General features: G+C 39.1%; 1 protein-coding gene across 2 annotated transcripts in view; it reads left to right on the top strand.

Moving 5' to 3' along the window:
• Window positions 1–17,347, top strand: part of TMEM65 (transmembrane protein 65) — a 30,914-nt gene extending 13,567 nt beyond the window's left edge. For both annotated transcript variants that reach the window (XM_062491602.1, XM_062491592.1), the window contains 6 exons: window positions 7,161–7,205; window positions 9,243–9,310; window positions 10,071–10,125; window positions 11,297–11,339; window positions 11,999–12,104; window positions 13,649–17,347. In XM_062491602.1, the coding sequence (XP_062347586.1) occupies window positions 7,161–7,205; window positions 9,243–9,310; window positions 10,071–10,125; window positions 11,297–11,339; window positions 11,999–12,104; window positions 13,649–13,741 (410 nt within the window). In that variant the 3' untranslated portion in view covers window positions 13,742–17,347. The remainder of the gene's footprint in view (window positions 1–7,160; window positions 7,206–9,242; window positions 9,311–10,070; window positions 10,126–11,296; window positions 11,340–11,998; window positions 12,105–13,648) is intronic.
• The last annotated feature ends 6,003 nt before the right edge of the window (window positions 17,348–23,350 follow it).

Here is a 23,350-nt window from a genome sequence, read left to right as displayed (position 1 = left end):
GGGAAGCACAGCTATTGCTGAGGCACAAACCCCTCGTGTTTTTATACTCTCAGTTTTGTGCCAGGGCAGTCGAAGAGGGAGTGCCCTGGTTCCCCTGCATTCTGCACAGGCTGTTGTCAGTGAGCTGTCTCCTCTAAGGGGTTCTGAGCTGGCTGCAGGTACCAGACCTGGGCTTGAAAGCCAATGCTGCTCTCTGTTCTTAAAACTTACCCATTTTCCCACTCACTTTATTTCCTGAGGAAACAGGTATAGTTTTGTGCAGGAGAGGAAAGGGCATGAGGGAAAGGAGGAGCAGGAATAAAACAAGCTTGTTTTTTGCCAGCTTTTCAGATTTCTTGTTAAAACAGAGCCTGGGGGGGAACATAAATGAATAAAGGATATTGTACATAAGACTCCCTAGATATTTCATGAGCTCTCATGCTTGACATCAGGGTTGCATAACACAACTCAATTTAAAGGTGATGAAAGTCCTCTAATAGATCAGATCTCTGATTGTGCACAGAGTGCTGCTAATTTTTGTTAACAAATCTTTTGTGGTGTCCCACAGAATTGCTTTGCTTGTCCTTTTTTATGGGAAGGTATCACACTCTGATAACGCACAGGTACTATGGTCTTGTTTCCAGTTCAGCACTGTTGCTGTGCTCAGCTGCAAAACTATGAAATGATCCCTGCCTTGATTGAGAGGGGCCCAAGCTGTGCTGACAGAGAAATGCCAAAACCTCACTTTACTGAAACAGTTAAATGAATATATTTGGATGGCATTCATTCCCCTCTGTTAGTCAGAAGGACTCATCCAATCTTTTTCCAAATTTAGTGGAGAGGTTGTTAATAATCCCAAGCAAAGATTCATTCATCCAAAGATGGAAGAGTTTGCCATGCAACTGGGAGGTGTCCCTCCTCTGGCTCTCTGGAACTCCTTGAAGTCTTCAAGTGTTAAACTGGAGAGGGTGAGGAGGGAAGGCAAAGCCAGCCTCCTCTTGGGAGGATGAGTATTTGGTTTTCTGAGGCAGAGAATTTTAACTCTGAATATGGTTCTTTCCAGTGAGGGAATTGCTATAGCAAGTTTGTTTCTTGCCAGCTCTCGAGTACCTTCTTCTTTTTTTTTTTTCATTAAATAATAGTATAACCATTTACTTCTGGAACACCGATCAGACCTCGGTGTTGTTCCTGTTTGCTCTCCTATCAGTGTTACTATGTTGCTGGCAACATAGTTTGCTTTTATGCAAACGCTTCATCTGTTTTTCTTACATTTCACATTTCTCTCTGAAGGAGACAGCTCAGACTCTCTACTGCTGTCCTCATGCTGCATCTCTGTTACAAGCTGCAAATCCTTTCTGTGCTGTCATCATTTTAGCTGATTAACCCCCTTGAATCCTGAGGAGTTTCAAAAGTTAAACATCTTAAATCTAACTTTAATCCCAGCTGAGGTTTGAGACCTTTCTAAGCAAACCGCTGCAAATATTATTTTGGCATGAACCCACTTGAGTGGAAATGCTGACCTTCACATTTATAAGGCACTGATGGAGATTGGGATTAGGTCAAGGATAAAACCTGCTTAATGATGAGGACAGTGATTTGACGCTCTGGCTACCTGTTTGCATTTTATGCTTTCTCCTACATTTCCAGTCGGGGTTTCCACCTTAGGTCTCTGTTTTGTCAAGAATCTTTAAAAGGATATGAATGCACTGCCACATTTTTGGAAGGGTAAGAGATACTCACTATAGTGTGATCACAAGAGTGAACTGAGCCTGAAGTCACTGCTGGGATGTGTTCTGAAGGGAATTGCTTGGCTCGGGAGCACACTTGTTTTGCTCTGTCCAGCAGATGTAACAAAAGTTTCAAAAAAGGTGATAATCTCTTGCTACTTCAAGGTTTTTCAGGGAGGGTGATACAACATGATCACTGAGTAATTCTCTACAAGGTTACGGGGAGTATTAAAGAAATACTATCCTATTTGTATTTATGCAGAATATTCATTTGGACATAGTTACCTTGTCCAGAGCAGTACAGAAATTTTCTGTTGCCTCCTCTGTCTATTTGTACCAGAGCTTCGCCCAGCTTTCACTCTGCTGGGCATGTGACTGAAGCGGCTGAGAGCCAGGTTTATATTTAGCCCTGCACAAGTCAGCAGCCTTTCATGCCTTAATTGCTGTAGTAACAGGAAACCACTTGTGAGTTATAACAAGTGATGCAGAATTTTTCTTTACTTTGTCAACTCATGGATTGTTGTTTCCCCACATGGAACATAAAGGAAACAGAAATGAAGATCAATGGGACAAGGTTTTTCAATTTTGCTATATTGCAGTTGTGGTGAAAATGTTGAGAAATAGCAGAGGAGGAAAAAATGACAGTGAGAAGGTGCCTTATGAGCTTATTCCATGAATGAACTCATACATCAGAGTCAGAAATTGCTTTTGAGGATCCACCTCTGAACGAAGCAATAACACATCTCATTTTTAGGCTCCAGTCCAGAATTTTGGTTGTAAAGATCCTTTCATGAACTCACATGCAAAGGAGTACCTCTTTTTAGTAGACACAACAATTTCTCTGATTTCTTGTTCTGTGTAAGTGATGTTTTTCTGTTTCAGTGATGAATATCTAAATGATTGGCTGAGATGTACAGGCATTTTGGAGGAAACAGATTTATGAATTCAAGACAAAACCCTGTGTAACTTCTCGATTAGATGTTTTCAGCTCCTAAAATAATGTTATAATAGATCCAGATTATAAATATTTTTATATTCCTCTTCTTGATTCTTATTGTTTAGTAATTAATTTAAACAATTCAGTCACTATTTAAAACTTTCTAAAACACTGCTCATATTTTTGTCTCAGATATGACAATACTCAGTAGTAGCAAGTATTTTCTTAGGGTAGCTCTGGCAGTAGTACCTGAATTCAGTGTTAGTATTTCCTGCCCCTGGGTGACAATGACAGATTCAGCTATAAAATTTTATGGTGATGTTAGCTGCAATTCAAGTAAAACATAATACATGCCTTTAGGCTTGCAAGTTCTCTTGTACACCGGTTCTTGAAAAATCGATAGTTCAGAAACTGGTGGTGACAACTTGCTGGGTTTTGGTTGGGTTTATATTTTAATAAATGCATTCCCATTACCTGTTAGTCAGTTGTGATTAGTTTGTCAGCTAAGAATAATTCTAAAACTAAATTGCAAGTACTTGGCTAGAAATGGCAGAGTGACTTTAACTTGCTGAGTTTGGACCAAGTTGTGGATGATGGTATTATTTATGTTGAAGGTTTTATATTTCATTCCTTCACCCCTTGTATTCTCTCCTGGGTTCTAATTATATTTTAAAATAGAGAAAAATATAACATGATAAATTTTAAAAATATCAAGAGCAGATATAAGAAGCACTGTATGTTTTTCTGCTTCCCAGACTTTGCTAATTCAGAAATCATTAAGTGTATTGCACTTGAACCTTGGTTTATAACCTCATTTATGGTAATGAATGTCAGTTAGAAGACAGCAATTTCTCACTCCACCATTTCATTTTATTCCTTCTGCAATAAGATGAATTCTGTGTCTTACTGAGTGCTGTGGTGCAGGATGAGCTGGTGAATGGCCATTGTAAAATGCAATCCTGGGGTAATTTAGAGTTGTTTTCTTTTTCCCCCAGACATTTAAACTCTGAATTGTTTGATTCTGACTGAATTGAGCTCTTTAAAGAGGGGTTTACAATTTGGATTTTTGTTTTCCCTCTGGTAAAACAAACAAAGGGCATGTTTCCTTTGTTGTACTCTCTGAATATTTTTATTATTGTTTTTTGCTGAGTCTTGAAAATTCAAATTGTCAGAACAACTTCCTATGAATAAATACCCTATTCTGAAATATATTTTGCTATCTAGAGTTTTAAAACAAAATTTAAATAATTTTTTTAGCTCTCAGTGCTTTCATATCTTGCAGAGTTTTAAAGTATGTTATGCTTTAAAGAGGTGGTATTGGAAGTAATTCTGTAAAAAGGTTTTTGGCTTTCATGCCAAGGTGGTTGGGGTTTTTTTTTTGCTTTATTTATTTTCCTTCCCCATGTCCCAGCTTTAAATTAATCTTTGGCCTCTGCAAGTAGAGCTGACCTAGAGCAGCCCTTTCCTGCAGCAGGCAGTGCTCTGTACCTGGCAGGGACAGAGCATCACTTCTCAGGGAAGTTGCCTTTGTGATTTAAAGCCTTGTTTTGGTGCTTCGGAGGGGACAGCTTTTCCCATGAGCCTGGTCCTGCAGGTACCATGTGACAAGGTCCTGAGCTCCCTGCTCTGATTTGGCCCTGCTTTGTGCTGGGGTGGGATGAGATGCTCTCTCAGGCTCTGTCCTGGCTCAGGCAGAGAGGGAGCTGCCCTGTTGGGAGTATGTGCAGGGTTCATCAACACCAGTTATCTGAGCTTCATCTGGCACACTTCTCCCTGTCTCATTAATATGTGTAATCACAGATTTTTTTCACAGATTAATTTTTATCTTGATGATGACAGAAGCTGTAAGCCAGGCACGCTTCCACATGAGTTTACAAGGCTCCCTTTTATAAAATAAAGTTCTAGCAGGAAGATGCCATTACTGGCATGAGCTCCTGTGGCTGATCAGAGCATGGTGCCACCATGCTGTCCCCAGTGACCTTTCTTGCAACTTCTGCCCTGATAGTGCTGATGGACTGCTTGATAAAATGCCTATTTAGCAGGAATCCCATGCTACTGAAACAAATTATGTCAATGATTAAGTGATTTTTGTTTATATTTGATCCTCTGATATTTCCTTGTATCTTGCACTAACTTGTCTTTCCTCTAACCTGAAAGTAGTATCCCCCAGCCTCCCTTCTTTTAGAAACATCCTGAGGTAGTCTTTGATAGATGTTCTGAAGGAGGATCTGATGTTTATAAAATCAGTTATGCACTGGGTTTCTTTAGCTTTTTTAAATAGCTGTCTAGCTAGACTGACTAGAATGTAATAGTGTAGACTGACAGGTGCTATCAGTTATAGTTAAATCCAGAGAACTGATATTCTAGAGCCTTGTAGTATTTTGTGACAAGCTGAATAGTCTTTTATATTCTGTATTGATGCCCAAAATAGATTGAAATTATCTAATCTAACTGGCTGTCATAATCAGGGAAAACTATGAAAATATGTCTCCCTCAGAGGTAGAGCGTTTCCTGGAAATCTGTTTGTGTTAGAGTTTCTTATCACGAAATCCTTTATATGGAGACCTAGATCTAAAACCTGGATGGGCTCTGCAGCAGCGGCGGTTTCAGTGGCAGTGCCACAGGAAGCCCAGGAACCACAGCGGGTGGTGTGAGAGCTTCCCATCAGAACAGAAAGCCATGGATGGCAGCGCTCTGTGACCTCCTGTGCTTGTGTTCGGGTTTGGGGTTTTTATTCTCTCTGCCATTCAGCAGGATGGAGCAGATCAGCTTAGGGAAGCTTCATCAGGAATGGTCGGTGTTGGCTTAGGTTGCCTCACCACCCTCAGGGCATCTGGAGCTTGTGGAAACACTGGCCTCAGCTAATCTCTTTGTTTCCAGGTGGCTCTGATTTTCCCCAGTGTTGTGGAAATTTACTGTCTCTGAGAAAAGCTGCCCAAAGGGCAATACTGGTTCTTTGTCTAGGCTTCTGAAAAAGATTTACCTAACCTGTGAGAACAAAAGGAGACCGGATGAAAATGGGTCCCATCCCCAATCCCAGCCTTCCTGAACACAAACTGAAAATTTTGATCTGATGTTCTCTTGCTGTTGATACTTGAGGCTTCAGAAGATTGACTCTCACAGGGCCCCCCCTGTTTACCATGTTCCTTTTCCAGCCTGAGCTTTGAATCTGTGAATTCCTTGGCATTTTCTAGGGAAGAGCAAAATAATCTTTATTTCTGTAGTATTTGGGCTATACTTGTCCCATTTGCATGGTAAGTACATCTGGTGTTTGTAGAGTTTAGGTAGAGTTTATATTGGGAGGAAGCTTCTCTTCAGTAACTGCTTGAGCTTGAAAGTTGTTGAAGACCTTCAGTTAGTGAAATTATTTTGGAAGTCAGTGTCCTGGTTGGCTGAATACTGGTATTATGATCTAACTTTTATTCCTCAAAGGTACTTTAAGTGAGTATTTTCATTTCTTCTTACAACAGCTTTGAATATAACAGTGACTTGGATGCAGGAATACTTATTCTAGTCTGCAGTGCTCAGACATAGGCTAAAATTAATCACAGTCTGTGTTTGCAGCATTGTCTTTCCATGTACGTGGCTGCCCTAAGTAAAATTTGAATACTTGAGTGTTGTAGGTTCCATGTTTTGCTATTTTTAACCTTTGTCTGTAGAAGTTACCTCAACAGAAGTATGGAAGCAACTTGTCAAAACCTCAGGGTTCATTATATTGGAATGTACTGGGGGAATGATTTTTTCCTGTTTTAAAAAGGAGGTGTTATGCTCAATATCTGCATAAAAAATACACAAGAGAAACCAAAAAAAGTAGCTAGTTTTTTTTTTTTCTTGCTGCTGTTAAATGAGTGACTTGCTGCTGCATTCTGCACAGCATCTCTGATCACAACTGCATTGGTTTCCTGTAGAGAAAGTACTCTGTCAGGTTCAGGAGTGATGTCCTGGTCCTTGCTAACTCATAGTGATTTGAGTCCAGGATACCTGAAACATGCACCAAATGACCAAACTTAGTCTGCTGTTACCAAAATCAGTGATCACTATTTTTCTTTTGTTCTTATATTGCTGTGAAATGATGCCTTTTGTGAGAATATAAATGACAGGATTTGTTTTGCAGACTCTCTGGGGGAAAGAAGGTTGTCTGCTGCATATTTAGAGGACCTCTAAAAAAATAACACACAAATGTCTCTAATATACTTGATATTCCAAATTTTAGTGTGGTTTTGTAATTTTCAAATGAAGATGGCTGTTGGACTGCTTTGAAGTATGCTGTTAGGTTCCATAATCACTTGTACTAGCGTAAGCTTATAATATTCTAAGATTTTTTTGGCTTTTAATACCATGTTATCATTTGTAAAAATAATAAAAATGTATGTGTGAAGTATTCTTCTTTCCTATTTGAAAGCTGTTAAATAACATTACTGCCTTTTTTTGCCTGCTAGTAATTTGGTAAGGACTTGATAATAAACTGAATTTGTGATGAAACAGCTAACTTTCTCATTTCATTTTGACTTCTCTAGAGAAGTTGGAGGTTGCACCACCATCTCCAGGACAACTGAGACATGGTAAAAGAAGAATGTTTGTTGAATGTGGCTCAGTATTTGTGCAGTCTCTCTTTGAATTGGCTTCGCCTTTGTTCCACAAGTGCTGGTCTGTCCTCATCTCTGTTGTATGGAGTAAAAGAAAACCAAAGCACCAACACTCACCCTGCTGCCTTTGTTTCATAACACCTCGGCTGGAGAATGTGCAACACTTAGTGAAAGTAGGACAGAAAGCCCAAATGAGAGCACGCTGTTCAAAGCCAGCAGCAAACATTGTATTTCTAAGCCAAGCAGTGTTGGTGCTGCAGTGCCTTGTGGAGGTTTTGTGTTTTAAAAGGACTGGGAAGTGGTATAAAATTTCAGAGAAATTGGAAACAGATTGTGTATTTATAAGACCATGATTCAAATTCTGATTTAGTTTCCAAATTAGCCTATTTTGTGGTTTTGTACTCTGCAGTGAGCAAATTTATTTAGGCAAACATTTTCCTTTTCTAAGTGTCTACATTCTTTTCTAATTTGGTTCCCCTCCTTTGTCCCAGGGTTCTGTTTACTCCATTAATTCTAAAATTCCGTCCATTTCACTTAAGAATTTGAGGTCCCAGATTAGCTCCAGTACACACATTTTGAAAATAGTGGTCATATCTGTGTGCTTTTCTTTGTTATTTATGTTATGGTGGGATTGTCCTTTGATAGCTTAAAAATAATTGGAAAGTTTGATATGTTTTGTGCTCTAGTCTTTTATCTGTGCAGTTTAGAAGACAGGCATATTCTCACATAGTAGTTACAGATGTCCATTCACCTTCTAGTACCTATGCATGAAAGATCTTGAATGTGGCTTTGGTTTTTTGTGTGGTCATGGATTCATACTGTCTGCAGAAAGGAAACCCAAAAGGCACTGGTACCAGTTTCTTTTCACATGACTGTGAGGTTCATGCACTCTTCCTTCATCCCTCTTCCTAGATTTTCATCTCTTTATGTTTATAAAATGTAGGAATTATAGTCCAACATGAACTGGAAAAAAACCCCAAACTCCAACCAAATCCTAACTGAATATCTGCTGCATTTTAAATGTTAAAAAAATGAACATTTTCAACTTTCAGCTGTATTTTTGTCATGTAGTCTGTGTCCTTGAAACTCAGCTGGAGGCAATGCTGTGCAAATTGAATCCCACACCCATCAAAAGCTTACAGGCTAAAAACTGAGAGGGAAAATGAAGCAGGACTAAAAGGAATGATACAGTAGCACTGTACTCATTCTTAGAAATTACTCAGACCAGCATGTTCCAAGCTTCTGCAACAGAAAATATTTTCAGAAAGGATTTAATGTGTTTGAGAAGTAAAAAGGAAGAAAATGTGTGACACAGAAGGTGGAACTTGGTTTCTTAAGCAGTGTATTAAGGAGAAGCTACAAGTCTAACTTGCACTGAGCATAGTGCATAAACAAAATCAAGATACAGAAGTTTTGGTTGAAATTATGAGATAATTAATAGTACGTGAGACACTAGTGAAAAACACCTTAGCATTTGCAGAATTGGCTGAAGGAGTTTTGATAAGAATTGTCTAGCTCCAGACAGTGCTTTTAAATTACGAAATTTTAGGGATTTCTGAAGAAGATGGAGCTCTTGCACAGGAATAGTGAGGGACTTGCAGATAAATGGCCTTGATTTCAAGGAGGAGAAGAATGCAAGAGGTCTGGGGAGACAGTTTGGTGATCTTCAGTGATACTGCAATATAGCTGTAAGGTCTGTAAATAGTACCAGACTTTATGTAATAGTTTTAGGTATTTCTCTTATGCACCAGTAGGCTTAAGTGGCTTCCACCTGAAATCGTACAAATTTGCAAAGTAAGCAGTTTGGCTGGTTCTTCACAGGCCATTAGTAACATTTCTATGTAGCAAAGGGTTTTACCACACCTACCAGCAGCAAAAGACCAGGAGGAAGGGAATTTTATGTATTTTGCCTTTGTTTCTCTTAAAACCAGTATTAGACATTTCAGTTGTTCCTGTGCACTAGTGAACTCTCTTATAAATATTTATTTTTTCTTTATTACTTATTTCTTTTAGTGTTCTTCCACAATGCATTACCTTTTGTAGGGTTTGGATTTTTGGATAACGCAATTATGATTGCTGCGGTAAGTTCACTGTTTAATTTCTTAATCAAGTCTGTAAGATGCATATTTTTCAAGAGAACAGAATAGAATGGTCTGTGAGATCTAGTCTAGAAAGTCCCCCTGCTCAGGGCCTTCTCAAGGTCTCTAGTCTAACCTCCTGCTCCAAGCAGAACCAGCTGTAGGATGAGACCAAATTGTTTCTGGTTTTATCCTGAGGGACTTGAGAAGTCCAAGGGCAGACTGTCTGAGCAACCTCTTCCAAAGCTCAGCTGTCCTCACGATAGAAAATGTTTTGCTGTATCCAACTGGAACGTGTCTCGTTTTAGTTCATGCACATTGTCTGTCATCTTTCGACCATGTACTGGTGTTTCATAATGCAGACCCTGTGGTTTTGTTTCTTCAGCTGAAAACATAAGAAGCTGTGATATTGTGTTTTATTTGTTTGCTTGGTATTTGTAGAAGTTTTTGTTCAGAGCTGTGCATTCAGCTAAGAATTGCAGTGGGGAAGATGGTATACAGGGATAGGGGTTGCAGGTTTCTCCTCCAGCTGCCTCCTACAAGAGTATGAAATATTAAAAGACTTTCAGAAGTAGGCCCTTGCCTTGGAGGGAAATATATATGCCAGGAAGATAGGATCTCTGTGATCCAATAGAAGAAATGTCCATTTAGCCTTTCACTTTTAATGTAGACAAGCAATAAACAATACTTCTGTCAATTGTATCAATATAATTTATTTTAACTCCAAATCCCTCAAATAATGAGAAAACTGTTTATTTTTCAGGGAACCCAAATAGAATTGTCAATTGGAGTTGTCTTAGGAATTTCAACTATGGCAGGCAAGTATTAAAATTGCAACACATTTGGACTAATATGGCACATTCCTAAATTTTAGGCTGAAAGTAGCACACAGGGCTGGAAATGGCTTTTCCTCAGTCTTGCAGCTGCCTTTTCTAATAAAGAAACAACCTCTGGGTGAAGCAAGGTCATATTCCATTTGCAGAAATGGAACTTCAAAGAGCTTTTGAAATACTTGTTGTTGATTTCAACCTAATAATTCAAATCCTGGGTCAGTTTGGAAAGTGTATTTACATTTCTGTAATGGAACTGCTCTAAACTGCCCAGGGCCCAGCATCAATGTACGTGGATATATGTTGCTGTTTGCTTGCAGTGATAAGTGGAGATCAGTGTTGGTGTCATTTTACTGCAGTTCTTGGTGGCTCCCATGCGTTGGTGAGATAGCACAGGAAGGCCAAGCAGCCACCCTGCTCCTACACCAGGCAAAAACTGATAACCTCTGCTCAACAGCTTTGGTGCTTCTGTAGTTGTCAGAGGGTGCTCCTGGATCCACCAGCTGCAGGTGCAGCATTGCTCGAAAGCACAAGGAGGGAGAGCTTAACTGAAAATGTCACAGCAGAGCAAGTTAAAGATTTGGAAATTTGCAGGCCTTGGTTCAATGTGACACAGTCATAAAGAAGCTTATCTTAGTAAGGTCTGCTGTGAAATCACGTATTTGGTGTGTAACTGTTCTCTTGTGTATAGTATTTCTTCTTAAATTGACACAGTTCATGGATATATTGACATATTTATCAAATCTGCAAACCTGAGTGACAGCTCCTTCTATTTCCAGTGCTCCTGTGCCTCTTCAGCCACTGGAGGACCTTTCTTTGTGTCCAGCATTAGCTGCATGGAGCTGACAGCCATGCATAGCTGTTCTTAACTCTGATCTCAAAAGTTATGTTGATTTCCAGGTGTTAGTGTAGTCTTTTTATATTTGTCAAGTTTTCTCTGTGTAAATTGAGAAAAACAGTTGCACCTCTTACTAATTCTAGTCTGCTGCTGTTATTAAAGTGTAATAAGGCCAGAATAAAAACACTAAAATATAAGGAACTTAGCTCTAGTGTTTAATTCTATATAAATGGAGAGTAAGCGAGGGTCACTGGAGGGTGGGAGTGGGTTGGCTTTGTTCATAGCTAAAATAATACCTTTTTCTCTTTCCTCTTCCTCCAGCTGCAGCTTTGGGAAACCTTGTTTCAGATTTAGCTGGACTGGGGTACGTATGAACTTGTGTTAAGAATATTAAGTGCATTCACTGGGAGGCAAAGTGGAAAAATATTTTTATTTTGTAATATTATGTAGCTCTGCCTAATATACCTTCTCAGGTTATCTCCAGATCTGAAGAGATTTCCTTCTCCTTAGCAGAAACAGTATCTCGGCAATGTCTTCAGATCTAGGCATGCCTATTTCTGATTAAAACAGATACAGCTTATTTTAGATTTTAAAGGAGATTTCTGCATAACTGCTGAAAGTAAAGCTGTTTGTTATGCCTGTTTTACCCACTTTCCCTCTGTCTTGTTTTCTGCAAATTACAAGGCTTGCCACTAACTAGTCTGTGTGTGACCTTTACGCCAGTAAAGGTTACTTAAAAAGCTCTGCAAAACCACATTAACATTCACACCAGTTGTGTTGTACTGCATGAAGTTTTTTTGGGAATACTGTCTATTAAATCAGTGAGATAATTAACTTACATTGCAAAATGTGGCCTTTAGAAGTCAGAACTCCTTCCCATAGTTTTCTCTCAATCACTTGATTGGTATGCTGAAGGAAAAGCTCTTGTTTTTAAGTTCAAGTATTTAAAAACCCTCACTAGAAGATAATGTGAGGTTCAAAATATATATATATATATTTTTTTTTTTTTTGGTGTTGTTCCAGTCTTGCAGGTTATGTAGAGGCTTTGGCTTCACGACTGGGTCTGTCAATCCCTGACCTGACACCCAAACAAGCTGACATGTGGCAGACCCGTCTCAGTGCACACTTGGTGAGTATCCTGTGGACAGCACTGCTGGTGTGGAGCCTTTTGTGTTTAAACTAGCTGGTAAATGCTTTTTGTTACTTTTTCCATTTCTTACTTATTGACCACCAACATTGTGCATGTTCTCCAGAGGGTTTAGTCTTGAGCCCATGTCAGAGAGAATCAAGAGATTGGATTTTTTTGAGCTTGAGATTTTTTTTTTTTGTATGCAGCAATCCCTAAGTTACATGATAGTCTCTGCACTGGCTTTGTCTATGCTGTGCCTGGGTTGAGTGCTGGCTTTGGTGATAATTTACTTGGAAGTTATGATCCCTTAGTAGTGGATATATGTTTACTCCTATAGTTTACTCCTATACATTAAGTGCTTGCTATTCACATACCTGTGCTGGTATGTACTAATTTCTAATATTCTATATTTAGCTTGGGTATGAAATTAGCTTTTCTCTGACCAAACTTTTAGCATTTGAGTAATATTCACTGCCTGTGTTTACAGTTACAGGACACTCATCTTGCAGAGGCATTTTCAGGGTGATTGCTTACAAAACATTTAAACATTTGAAGTGATCCCACTTCAGCAGTGAGAGCAATGATTTAAGAAACAAATTATCAGAAACTGAGTAAAAAGACCCAGATACTTCCCTTTGCCAGAATGAACCTTCATTGGGAAAAATACTTTTGCCTATTTAAGGGAAGAGAAATAGCACTTACTGAGGAAAAGTTACAGTAGAAAAAGTCAGATTTTAGCAGTAATAGATTAAAGCTCAGAGCAGTGAAGAGTTGACATGTTGTCAACCCCCCATATGGGGGCTGCCCCATAGCTGAGTCTTCTCAGTAAAAGCTGAGCCTGTGGCAAAATGCTGTCATTGCACTCAGTTTGTTTATATTCCTTTTCTGTGGAAAGGCTTTTGTGCACTTTTGCCTGTATGGTAGCATTTTTTCTTTTTTACCTGCTGTCTTAAGTTTTTCAACACTCTCCACCTACTGCTATTGATATGGAGGCTGCTTGTCTTACTTTATTTCCTTTCCTTTTGACTCATACATTCAGGTCAACTGAAATGTTTTCCAGTTTTTCTTGGTTTTGCCTTGTGCCTTTGAAAGCCATCATGTTTGCAAGGAGCCACTCATTCCTTTGATGATTTGCAGTACCAGATACAAGCAGATGCATTTATAATTGCACCTAAATGTGTGTAGGTGTTGTTTGGTGGTTTGTTGTTTTGGGTTTTTTTTTCCCTTTTCTGTCTTCTGGCCATTCTGCTAATCCTTTGAATGTCTGTTTCCTCCCTTACCACTTGTGCAGCTCTTCATGATCATTCATGACCTCCTCCTTCTCCAGAATTGTCTTTTATTATAGTAAGCACTGTTTCTAACCTTGTCATATCTGTCTCTCTCTCATAGACTGTCTATGTCTTTCTAGTCTGTATGCTAAGAAAAATGTGACTCGCAGCTGAAAACTAGAACAAGGGGGGGTGTGTTCCTGGTTGTGGCGGTACAAGGGAAATGAGTAACAACTGATCAGTGAAAAACTTAATTTTTTTCCCCCCTTTCTTTAGGGTAAAGCTATTGGAGTGACCATTGGCTGCATTTTAGGAATGTTTCCTTTGTTGTTCTTTGGCGAGGAGGAAGAAAAACTGGAAGAAAAATAATAATCTTTTTACGAGACATATACAAATGTAAACTACTGTACCTCAATTATTCAATTATGCTGTCAATATTTAGGAATTAACAGACAGTAAAAAAATGTATAGACTTGGGAACAAAACCTTCAGCATGTCGTTTTATGGAAACACTAATTTATTGTGGCCTTGTTGTGTTCAGTACTTATTTTTATAAGATATCATCTAACTTTTTATTTAATTGTAAATTTTTGAAGTGTTTTCACTTATGGCAAGATGTTTACCACTTTCCCCTTTGAATTTATTCTTTAATGGATTATTACTTCAATAATCCTCCATGGATTACAGTATCACCCTTGAGTTGCTTAACAGTTGTAATTGCATGACAGAATTATCACTGGTATTCATCAGGTCCTTCAGTGCAGATTATTAAGAAGGTCAGTGATGAGTAATTTGAAGTCCCTCACTTTGCAAGGTGACTGGTTGCCCCTCACTAGCCATCATGTTGCACTGCCTTAGATTAGACATTTCAGTGATCTTTAGCAGTACAGTTTCATTTTTTTCACAATTCTGACTTGTTTCTGAATTGTCTTCTGAGATGATCATGTTGATGCTTTGACAAGGTAAGTGTTTCCAGTGTAGGCTCTCTACCAAGTCTGTATTTAAAGTGATGTTTTAACACCTTCTGAACTTCCATATTCATGCTGCTTTTCCATTTCTAAACTGTGTTTTGAGAACTGAGTTGAAATTTCCTTAAATTTGTCTTCCTCTGTTTTGAGTATGGTATTAAAGAATTCAGACCAACTGTTTCAAAACCACAACCAACTTTTTCAACTGATCTGCTTAAAATAAGGTGTGAATAGTTGATTGGGTAGATGAGGCCAGGGAACAGTTCAGGGTATGAATGAATGCTGGCATTGCAAGTTTGTAATGGATGGTTCAGTTGAAATGTTAAGTGTACCCTCAGTCTGGATTAGAGGACCTGATATGATGATAATACCCATGTGTTTAAGATTAAGCCTTTGCTACCTTTTTTTTTCTCTGAGACAATTAGTTAAAAAAAAACAAGCAACAAAAATAGGAGAATTCAGGCCTTTTTACTTTTTTTTACTTTTATTTTTGCGTTTTTACTTGGCGTATTAATAGACTTAACAGTGCAGTATCATGTAACTGTGCTTTTTTTATATGGTTATGAATAAAATTATGACAACTATTGAATATTCATAATATTTCAGGATCTTACTTGCCAATAGCATAATGCTAAACTGCTAATTGTCCCTTAGAGGAGAAGGTTGCTTACTTGTTTGAATACCATTTGAAAAAGCCACTAAGAAGTGGCACAGCCAGGGCACTTCGAAAGTTTTATTGCTGGAATTGCTAGGACTTCTGAAACCTAGAAGGAAATGTTTAAAAAAAAACATAAATTCCCTGATGATTTTTATTTGCTGTAGGAAAAGTCTTATTGTATAATATTGTGTGTTATCTTATTACATGTGTGTGTTTTACAAAGCTTATTGCTTATCTCATTGTTATAAATCTGACTTCTCTGGTCTGATTTCTAGAAGGCCTTTAACAGCAATACTGAAACTGACTTTAATGAAGGTGACACCTGTATCTGTTTCTTGAAAAGCAGATGTTGAAAGCTTGGAGTGAGTAGTCCTAATAGTATGTGCTGTACTTTGCACATTAACCCTTGCAAATCTGGACCAAGCTGTAAAACAGAATGAAAGCTCAGCCAGGCATCAAGCACAAATGCAGAGGAGTTTCGGCTTGTACTTCAAAGGTGGAAGTTTTATTAAAATAAAATTAAATAAAATAACAACTACAACAGCAACAAACCCCACAGCTCTGACAGAACAAAAAAAAAAAAAAAAAAAAAAACCCCAAACCAAAAAACCCCAACCTACAAAAACAATCCAGAAAAGCAATTATGCATTCTTTCACCAACACATTGCTCCTGGTTTACAGTACTTCGGTGTTCAGAGGTTTTTTAACTCATCCAGACATTTGTCTTGCCTTAAACTTCTAACTTTTCTGCCTCTGCATGCACTTTTGTTTTTATACAAGGCTGTGTGTATTTTTCACATTTTTCTTAAACTGAAGTACAGGTCAAAGCAATAGCTTTGCGTAGCTTCTTTTGTTGCTGTTTTACAATTATTTCAACACTGTTTCCCATTACGATACTGGCACCTTGATTGGGATCTTCCAGCAGTGGCCAAATCTCTGTTCTTTGGCATTGTACTATCAGAACACTGTTTTCATCACTCTATTACAGCTCATGAGAACAACTGGAAGATTGTGCCAGCTGTCACAGTAGTATCTGTTTTATAATGGAAGTAGAAAAGACCGTGTACTATTGTTAAATAGCTTGTGCATGTAAATTGAGTACCTTTTGTTGCTGTATGTTAAACTACTGTACTGCAACCAGTGCTTTTATTGAGAACCAATGAACTAAAATATCTTGAAAGAAGTTAATCATGTGTCGTCTTGTTAAACTGTTTAGTTGACCACAAAATTGTGGAGGGCAAGTGACACATGTTGAGAAATATTGGGTGTTGCAGTCTGATACCAAAATGAAGAAGGTGTCTTCTGGGGTTTCAGGATTTGATAAAGGTGAAGAATAACTTCTGATGTTTGAAGATTAGTAGTGCTGCTGGAGGCTCAGAGAAGGTGCTTGTTGTGGCCAAGCTGCCCCCCTGAGAATCAGGCAGTTCCCTTTGGCTGCAGGATCCACACTTGTGTGGACATGGCACTACTTTGTATGGAAGGGAGGAACTGTACCTGATCTGAGCCCTGTCTCTGACAAGGAAAGTGGGTTTTTCCAGGGTATATGCATGGAAGTAATCCCTGATGCTCTGATCATGCTTACTAAAAACCTGAGAAGACAGAGTCCCCTTTATTTTCTGCTATCTTCTCCCTCCTTGATAAAAGGAAAAACAAAACATTGCAGGCTTGTTCAGAGACTTCATTATTGCTTTATTTTTTTTTTTAAATTCTATCAGTTTGTCCTGTGTTAACAGGCATTTCTTTTGCCTTGGAGGGCTGGTAGACCCAAAATTGTTTGAAATACTGTCTTCTATTGTAACTTTAATTATAAGTGTATTTTTGACTGTATGTTATCTCTAGGAACATAGAACATGCATCTGATAATAGGGATACCCAAATCTTCCTGCCAGTATTTTCTCATGCATGTACTTTTACATAAATTATTTGAATTCAGACAACATATTTTGTATTGTCTTTAATTAAATTGTTGAACTTTCTGTAAACTTTTGTACTACAGCAAAGCTGTTCTGTGTTTCTTTATTAGACCAGATGCTGGAGGGGAAATGTTAATAATATCCTGTGGGTATCAGCCTCAGTTATACAAAACAGGAATTTATTATATTTAAATTACAAGCAAGTGGTCCTTTGTCACTGTCATAGGAAATACCACCATGGAGTGGTACATCTTTCTCTTTATGCTCGGAAGAGAGCAATTTAAATAATTAAAATATTTGCATGGTAAACTGGTGGTGTTTGTGATTAATATTAATCAGAAGTTCACTTGCACTTGAACTTTTTGAATTAACTGAGATTTTTTTGTATATAAACTAAACAATTTTGAACTTTCCTGGACTTTGGAGCTGCTGAATTTTTATTTTTTTTTAATTCATTGGTCAGTCCCTTTTGTGGATTTCTGTGCAAGAAGTGCTGTGAGTAAAACATCTGTACTGTAGGGATAGTCTCATTTAATTTTGAGAACTTGTACGGGGTGACTGGAGTTTTACTCCATTGTGGTTGCGTTGTGTAGTTGAACTTCATTCATGCTGTTCAGAGAGTCTGTCACACTTCTACCTGACATTTCCCTCTTCTTGGTCTGATGTTTTACACTGTCTAATGACAAGCTGACAGAGCAGAAGTATAAAAACTGCAGGCTTTAGTAAATTATGGAGGAATTATCACCCTGCTCTGAGAGTCTTAAGCCTCTGGAATTTTTCTAAAATCTTAAGAAATAAAATCTAAAATATAAAATATTAAGAAAATAGCTAGACCTCATAACACAAATTTAAGCTTCCATTTTAAAGTCTTTATTAGATGTTTGTTAAGGCTTTTCCTTTGTCTCAGTGTTCAGGATCCTCGGCATTAAGAGCATTGTCTCAAAACAGCATTGGGGCAGGGCAGCTGTGTGCCGAGGGTTTGAGCAAACTTGAAATTTTGAAGCTGGGCAAGATAAATGTAGAAGGATTTTTTTTTTATTTTGTGTTGGAAGACAGGTGTGAATGTGTTGGAGTGTTGATGTACTTCTGTAAGTAGATGATGCCAAGGTAAAACCTTTTGCAGGCAGGAAACAGTTCTGACTTAAGTGTCTTCAACTTAGTAGTGGACAGTATGTGAGCAAATGGCTTAAAGAACTAAATGCTTCATCACAGTCATGAGTCACTCCTCCTGTGTATGTGTGCAAAGATTAAGTTGCAGTGAAATACCAAAATTATTTGAGACCTTAAATTAATGCATTTTGTGCCCATTTCGTGTTCTGTTCTTGATACTGGGCTTATCAGAGTGCCTTGTTTTTGTCTGTTGGTAGGAAAAGGACCTTATGCTTTTGCCTGGAGAGCTTAAGCACTTCCAAACATGCGAGTGTTGATTTATCTGTTAGAAAGTAGAGTATCTTGTTATGTAATATGAAGTATCCTGAATGGGACCATTCACTGTTTAGAAAACATGGATCCAAAGGGTAAGATTTGCCATATGGGACCTACTGCCACCATTCCTGTTGAGAAGAGGCTTCTGAGCAGTACCACACATTGGTAGAACAATAATAGGGAGTGCTACCTTGTCTTTGCACAGCACTGCTGCTGGGGTTTGGCAGGGTGGTCTGTTTGCACTGTGGTGTTTCTTCATAGTTTTGCTGAAAATTATTTTTCTGTTACTTCCTGCTGGCAAGAATAAGGAAAGTGAGGAGAATGAGATTCTTCTCAGTCATTTTCTCTACATGGGAATGCATAGGGGTCTTATTAAAAGAGGGGGAAAAAACTTATAGTTTTCATTCATGGTACTTTCCTGCTCTTCTCTGTGCCTCGAGAGCACTTTTGACATACTGGAACATCCGAAGATTCCAAAAGGCTGGTGAGGTTTCCTTCCCCCAGACTGGCTTCTTTGCACATCTCAGCTACTGAATCATAGAAAGAGCCATCAAAGGAGAAGGGATACAAAAGGACAGCGATCCTTGAACAAGAATTGAAGAATGTTTACAGGTGATTTACCTTTGCAATACAAGTGCCATGCTACCTAAGACCACACTGAAAGTCAATTGCATATTAAAAGGGGAGCACATCTCTTGGTGAAGTTTCAGGTAGGCTTTCATGAAGATCTGCAACTGTTTTTTGCCCTGCATGGTTTCCACTATCAGTTACTTGCCCCTTTTTGTGTGGGAACACTGAAGGGTATCATTATCCTTCTACCCACTTGGCTCCCTGAGAGCTCCAGAACCTTCTAAGGAAGGTCAGGACTGGGGAAGGGTCTGCAACCAGAGCCATTGGTTGTAAGAAAGCATCCCAAGAAGAGCCCATGCTGTGGTAGGCAGTCTCATCTTCATTTGTAGTCCTCATTTGCATTGTAAAAGGAAACACTGGGAGAGTTTTTCTGAGAAAGTAAATGTTTTTCTTGGATTGTATTAATTTATGGCAAGGGTTATTGTGCTGACCTGCTGAGGAGAAAGGCACTCCTTGTGGCTATTAAAAAATTAAGAGGTTCATCCTGACCCCCACTGGAAACCTTAACATCTCATAGGATAGTCCTCTTATCTCTGCAATAGATGAATGGCCTGGCTGTATGATTTGGCAGATTTGAAAGTTCTAGGAAAGCCAAAAGGTGTCATAATTATGTCACAATGGACTAGAATCACCACCAGTCCCTTATTAGAAAGCTTTTCATGCCTTTTTTCAGCGTACTTCTTTCTGGCAACTCTTGACTCCTTTTCTTACAGGCAGTTCCACACAACTCTCAACTACTTCTCTCCTCTCTGCATAACTGGCTAAACCCAAACCTGTGTTTCCCGGCCACCTAACCCTGTCTGACCCTCACACATCTTCTCACCTTATCTATCACTTGCATGACCACACGTCCCTTACCTCCTCCCAGCCAGCAGACTCTGAGTCTCAAGCTGCAGCTATAACTTGTATAACACCCAACCTCATTGGGCAGGTGCAGATGTTTCCACTCCTCAGTAATCAGTACAGCTGTACTGATCAGGAGAGATTACCTTCTGTGCCATGCTGCAGTATCCTTTCAAACTGTTTTCCCAGAAAAAGGCAGTTGCATGTCATTTTTCAATAGGTCACCATGATGGCACATGAGGGGTTTGGTTACTTGTGAACTCAATCACATGTGGACATCCTTCAGGCTTCAGGGATCTGTTTTCATATGTGTCGGGGATTCTTGTAGTGGGATTTCCCTGCCTAAATGTAGATTTTTCATGTTGCAACTGGGCTACTCCATCTGCATTATGTATCTCATGACCCCTTTGTTTATGGCAGAACCAGTCCTGCACAGTGTATTTTGTCTGATACAGGTGTTGCAGTACAGGGTAGGATTGCTCTTGTGCTGTAGGCAGGAGACTACTGCCTTACAGCCTCTGCACCAAATATAGAGTGCTGATGTTAATTTGTACAGTCTTCTAATATTCTCTAAGACATGGTGAATAGTTGGAGTGTACTGGAGTTTCAGCCCAGTCTTGCCCAGAGTTTGCACAGGTTTTGATTGACCTGTCCTTTGCCATGCTGCCTTTGGTCAATGAAATTATGAATTGTGCAAGATGGCTTCTTTCATGAAATGGAAGAGTTTATTTCCCCATGAAATTACTGGTTCATTGGATGGAAACTGTTGACTGTTGTAAAGCAAACCAACCTTGTGAGTGGAGCAGCTTGGTAGCAAAGAAGGGTCACAGGGAAACAAATTACTTCCTTAAAGCTTTCCAGCAGAGAAGAGCTGCTCCTTTCTTGATGGCTGTTCTCTCTGACACTGTGTTGGCAGCAAATTACAATGTTTTTTTGTTTTGGTTTTCAGCTGCTGTGACAAGTGATGCCAATGTTCTGTGCTGTGCAGCAGTGGGGATCACTGTTGTAAATTACTTTGCGTGAAAAATGCAGTCTGCTAAAATAAACTGATTGTCCAACAAAACAGAACTTAAAGTATACGTGAAGCAGTGCCCACACTTTGTGCCTGTAAAACCAGAGACCAGAGGGCAAAGACAGCAACTCAGAGGCTGGAAAGCCTGTTTAAGAAAGAAACAGTCTGCTGCAGGACAAGTGATAGGTGTCTTCTTATACCAGGGGTGTCCTCTGAAAAACACTCAGTTATGCACTGTTGTTTTTGCAGATTTTATCTCACATCCTCATCTAATCTTATTCTGGGTAGAGTTTGCAGGTAGTGTCCTTTAGTTGATGATGTGGTGATTTCTTTTATTTCTTCCATGTGGTAAGAATGTGCAGAAGGAGTGGTAGTGCCACAGGTGGTTAGAACAAAAGGTAGGGTAGTTTCTGCACTTCCTAAACATGCTTTTTTTCTTTGCATGGATGCTCTGGAGATGTGTAAATGTTTGAAAAAATTAAGCATCCATAGCTGTTGCTGTCAAATCCATAAATGACCATTCTGCCTGCACTTGGCAGCATTCTGTCAGAGGTTGCAGGCATGGTGATGTTGTAGCTTTTTTACAAAATGTGGTCTACAGCTTTGACATATTTTGCTTTCAATTGTGTGGAAGTTTCTTCCTAACCTTAGTTTTTAACTGTTCTCAGTTTGCTGCTTTGAATTAGTACTCCTCAGTGTGTCATACTGAGTAATTGCTCCCCATGGTAAGTGTATATGCGTATTGAAAAATATTCATCTATTGGAAATATATCTGTTCTTTTAACTACACTTAGTGACTGTTGGAACATAACCACTCTTTTCTGTATATCCCATTAATCCCCAGTAGCACTGTTATTTCTGCAAGTAAATAAACTATATTTTCCAGTGCTTTAAAACACTGCATGAATTCAGGGATTGTCACAAGATAGCTGTAACAAAGAGGAAAATCTGCTACTTTCCCTCTCTCCTGATACTCTTGTCTGTGCAAACAAAAGCGTCAGCCTTTATGACTGCACAGAGGAAATGTCCTTCATTTTCACTTACCTTTGACTTTCCAACCCTGATGACACTTAACACTCACTGGTTGTTCCCAATTTCTGCTTGGGCAATTAGATTTTATTTTGTATTTAAAATGTTTGAATTTTCTCCTAACCTCTTTGATTCCTTCTGACAGTATCCTGCCACCAGCAGAGTGTAAGCAGTAGTTAAGGGGAAAGTGTATTTAGTTATTTATTAACATTAATATTTTGCTTCCTGTCTCCTAAATGCCAGTTATGTCAAACTGTGCTTATTCTCAGCATTACTTAACCACCCATGCAAAACCAATATTTTTTGCTCGTTTTCTCAACAATCTGTGTCCTTTCTCTCCCTCCCCATAATTTTGAAGAACTGTTTAATGTTCAACCCACAGGAGCAAACTCTGATTTTGCTGATCCCAGTGAATCAATTTATAGACACTGGCAGTATTGTCACTTAATAATACTGCTGGAGAAATCTACAGCATGTCAGCTTGTCATTCTGTTGGCAGGGTATTATTTGTCTCACTTAACTGTGGCTGTCTAGAAGTTACACGTTCCTCTGAGCCATGCAGGGAGCCAGGCACCTCTGGAGGATGTTGCATCCCCCTGCATCCAAAGAGGAAAAATAGCTGACTAACTGTAAGGTATGCCACAAATCCCATGTCAGCTCTTTATGGCTTTTGAACTGTGTGTAGTTTCCGTCTCCTCAAGACCACATCCTGTGCTCATGGCATATCAGACTGTGGGGCTGAGTTTGAAGATTTGCTGCCCAGTCTGAATCCTGGGAGACAAGCCAGCAAAGTGTTGCACATCTGAATCACAAGAGTGACCCAGCCCACTGAAATGCCCATTTGCAGATGTGATGGATACCTCCTGGGGCTGTCCCATATTAATTTCCCTGACTCCTGGGACCCTTGACTATATGATGATTTTGATCCATGGCTTGTAGAGTCTAAAAGATGAGTGACTTTTGCAATCAGTATAGGTGTAGAGAAGAATAATAGCAGTAGATGAGAATTTTGGTGGATGAGAATTTATTTTAACATGACTGTGCTCCAAACTTGGAGTAAACTCAAAGCTATAATAAAGTCTTTCATCTTCAGGACTAAACACTACTAAATTCAAAATAAAGGCATTGATTTTGGTTGTGGTGTGGGATTGGTAGAGTGGCATTTGTGTTGGCAGACAGCAAAAGGGCTGCTGTCCTTCACTGGATTAAGAGGGAGGCTGTTACATTCTTGGCCTGAAAGAAATACAGTGCCTCATCTCTATTGGAGACTTGCCTTAATGTCTTAAGTGGCTTTTGGAAAAGCAGCTCAGATTCTTTGCTAAACTGCATTCCCAGCCTCTAGTTCCCTATTCAGCTCTGGAATCTTGGCAGAACAGATCCTGACAGCAGTATACGAGGTCTTCTAGACAGTTTGAAGCAGATTTGAAAGGGCTGCATCCAGAACACAATAGTAAGTGGAAAATGTGCAAAGGCTTCTGTGAAATTCAGTGAACAGACAGC

The sequence above is a fragment of the Cinclus cinclus genome, chromosome 1 (genome assembly GCF_963662255.1).
Source record: "Cinclus cinclus chromosome 1, bCinCin1.1, whole genome shotgun sequence".
In the NCBI taxonomy this organism is placed as follows: domain Eukaryota; kingdom Metazoa; phylum Chordata; class Aves; order Passeriformes; family Cinclidae; genus Cinclus; species Cinclus cinclus.
Note: the sequence above shows the minus strand (reverse complement) of the source record. Positions and strands in the feature narration are given on the sequence as shown.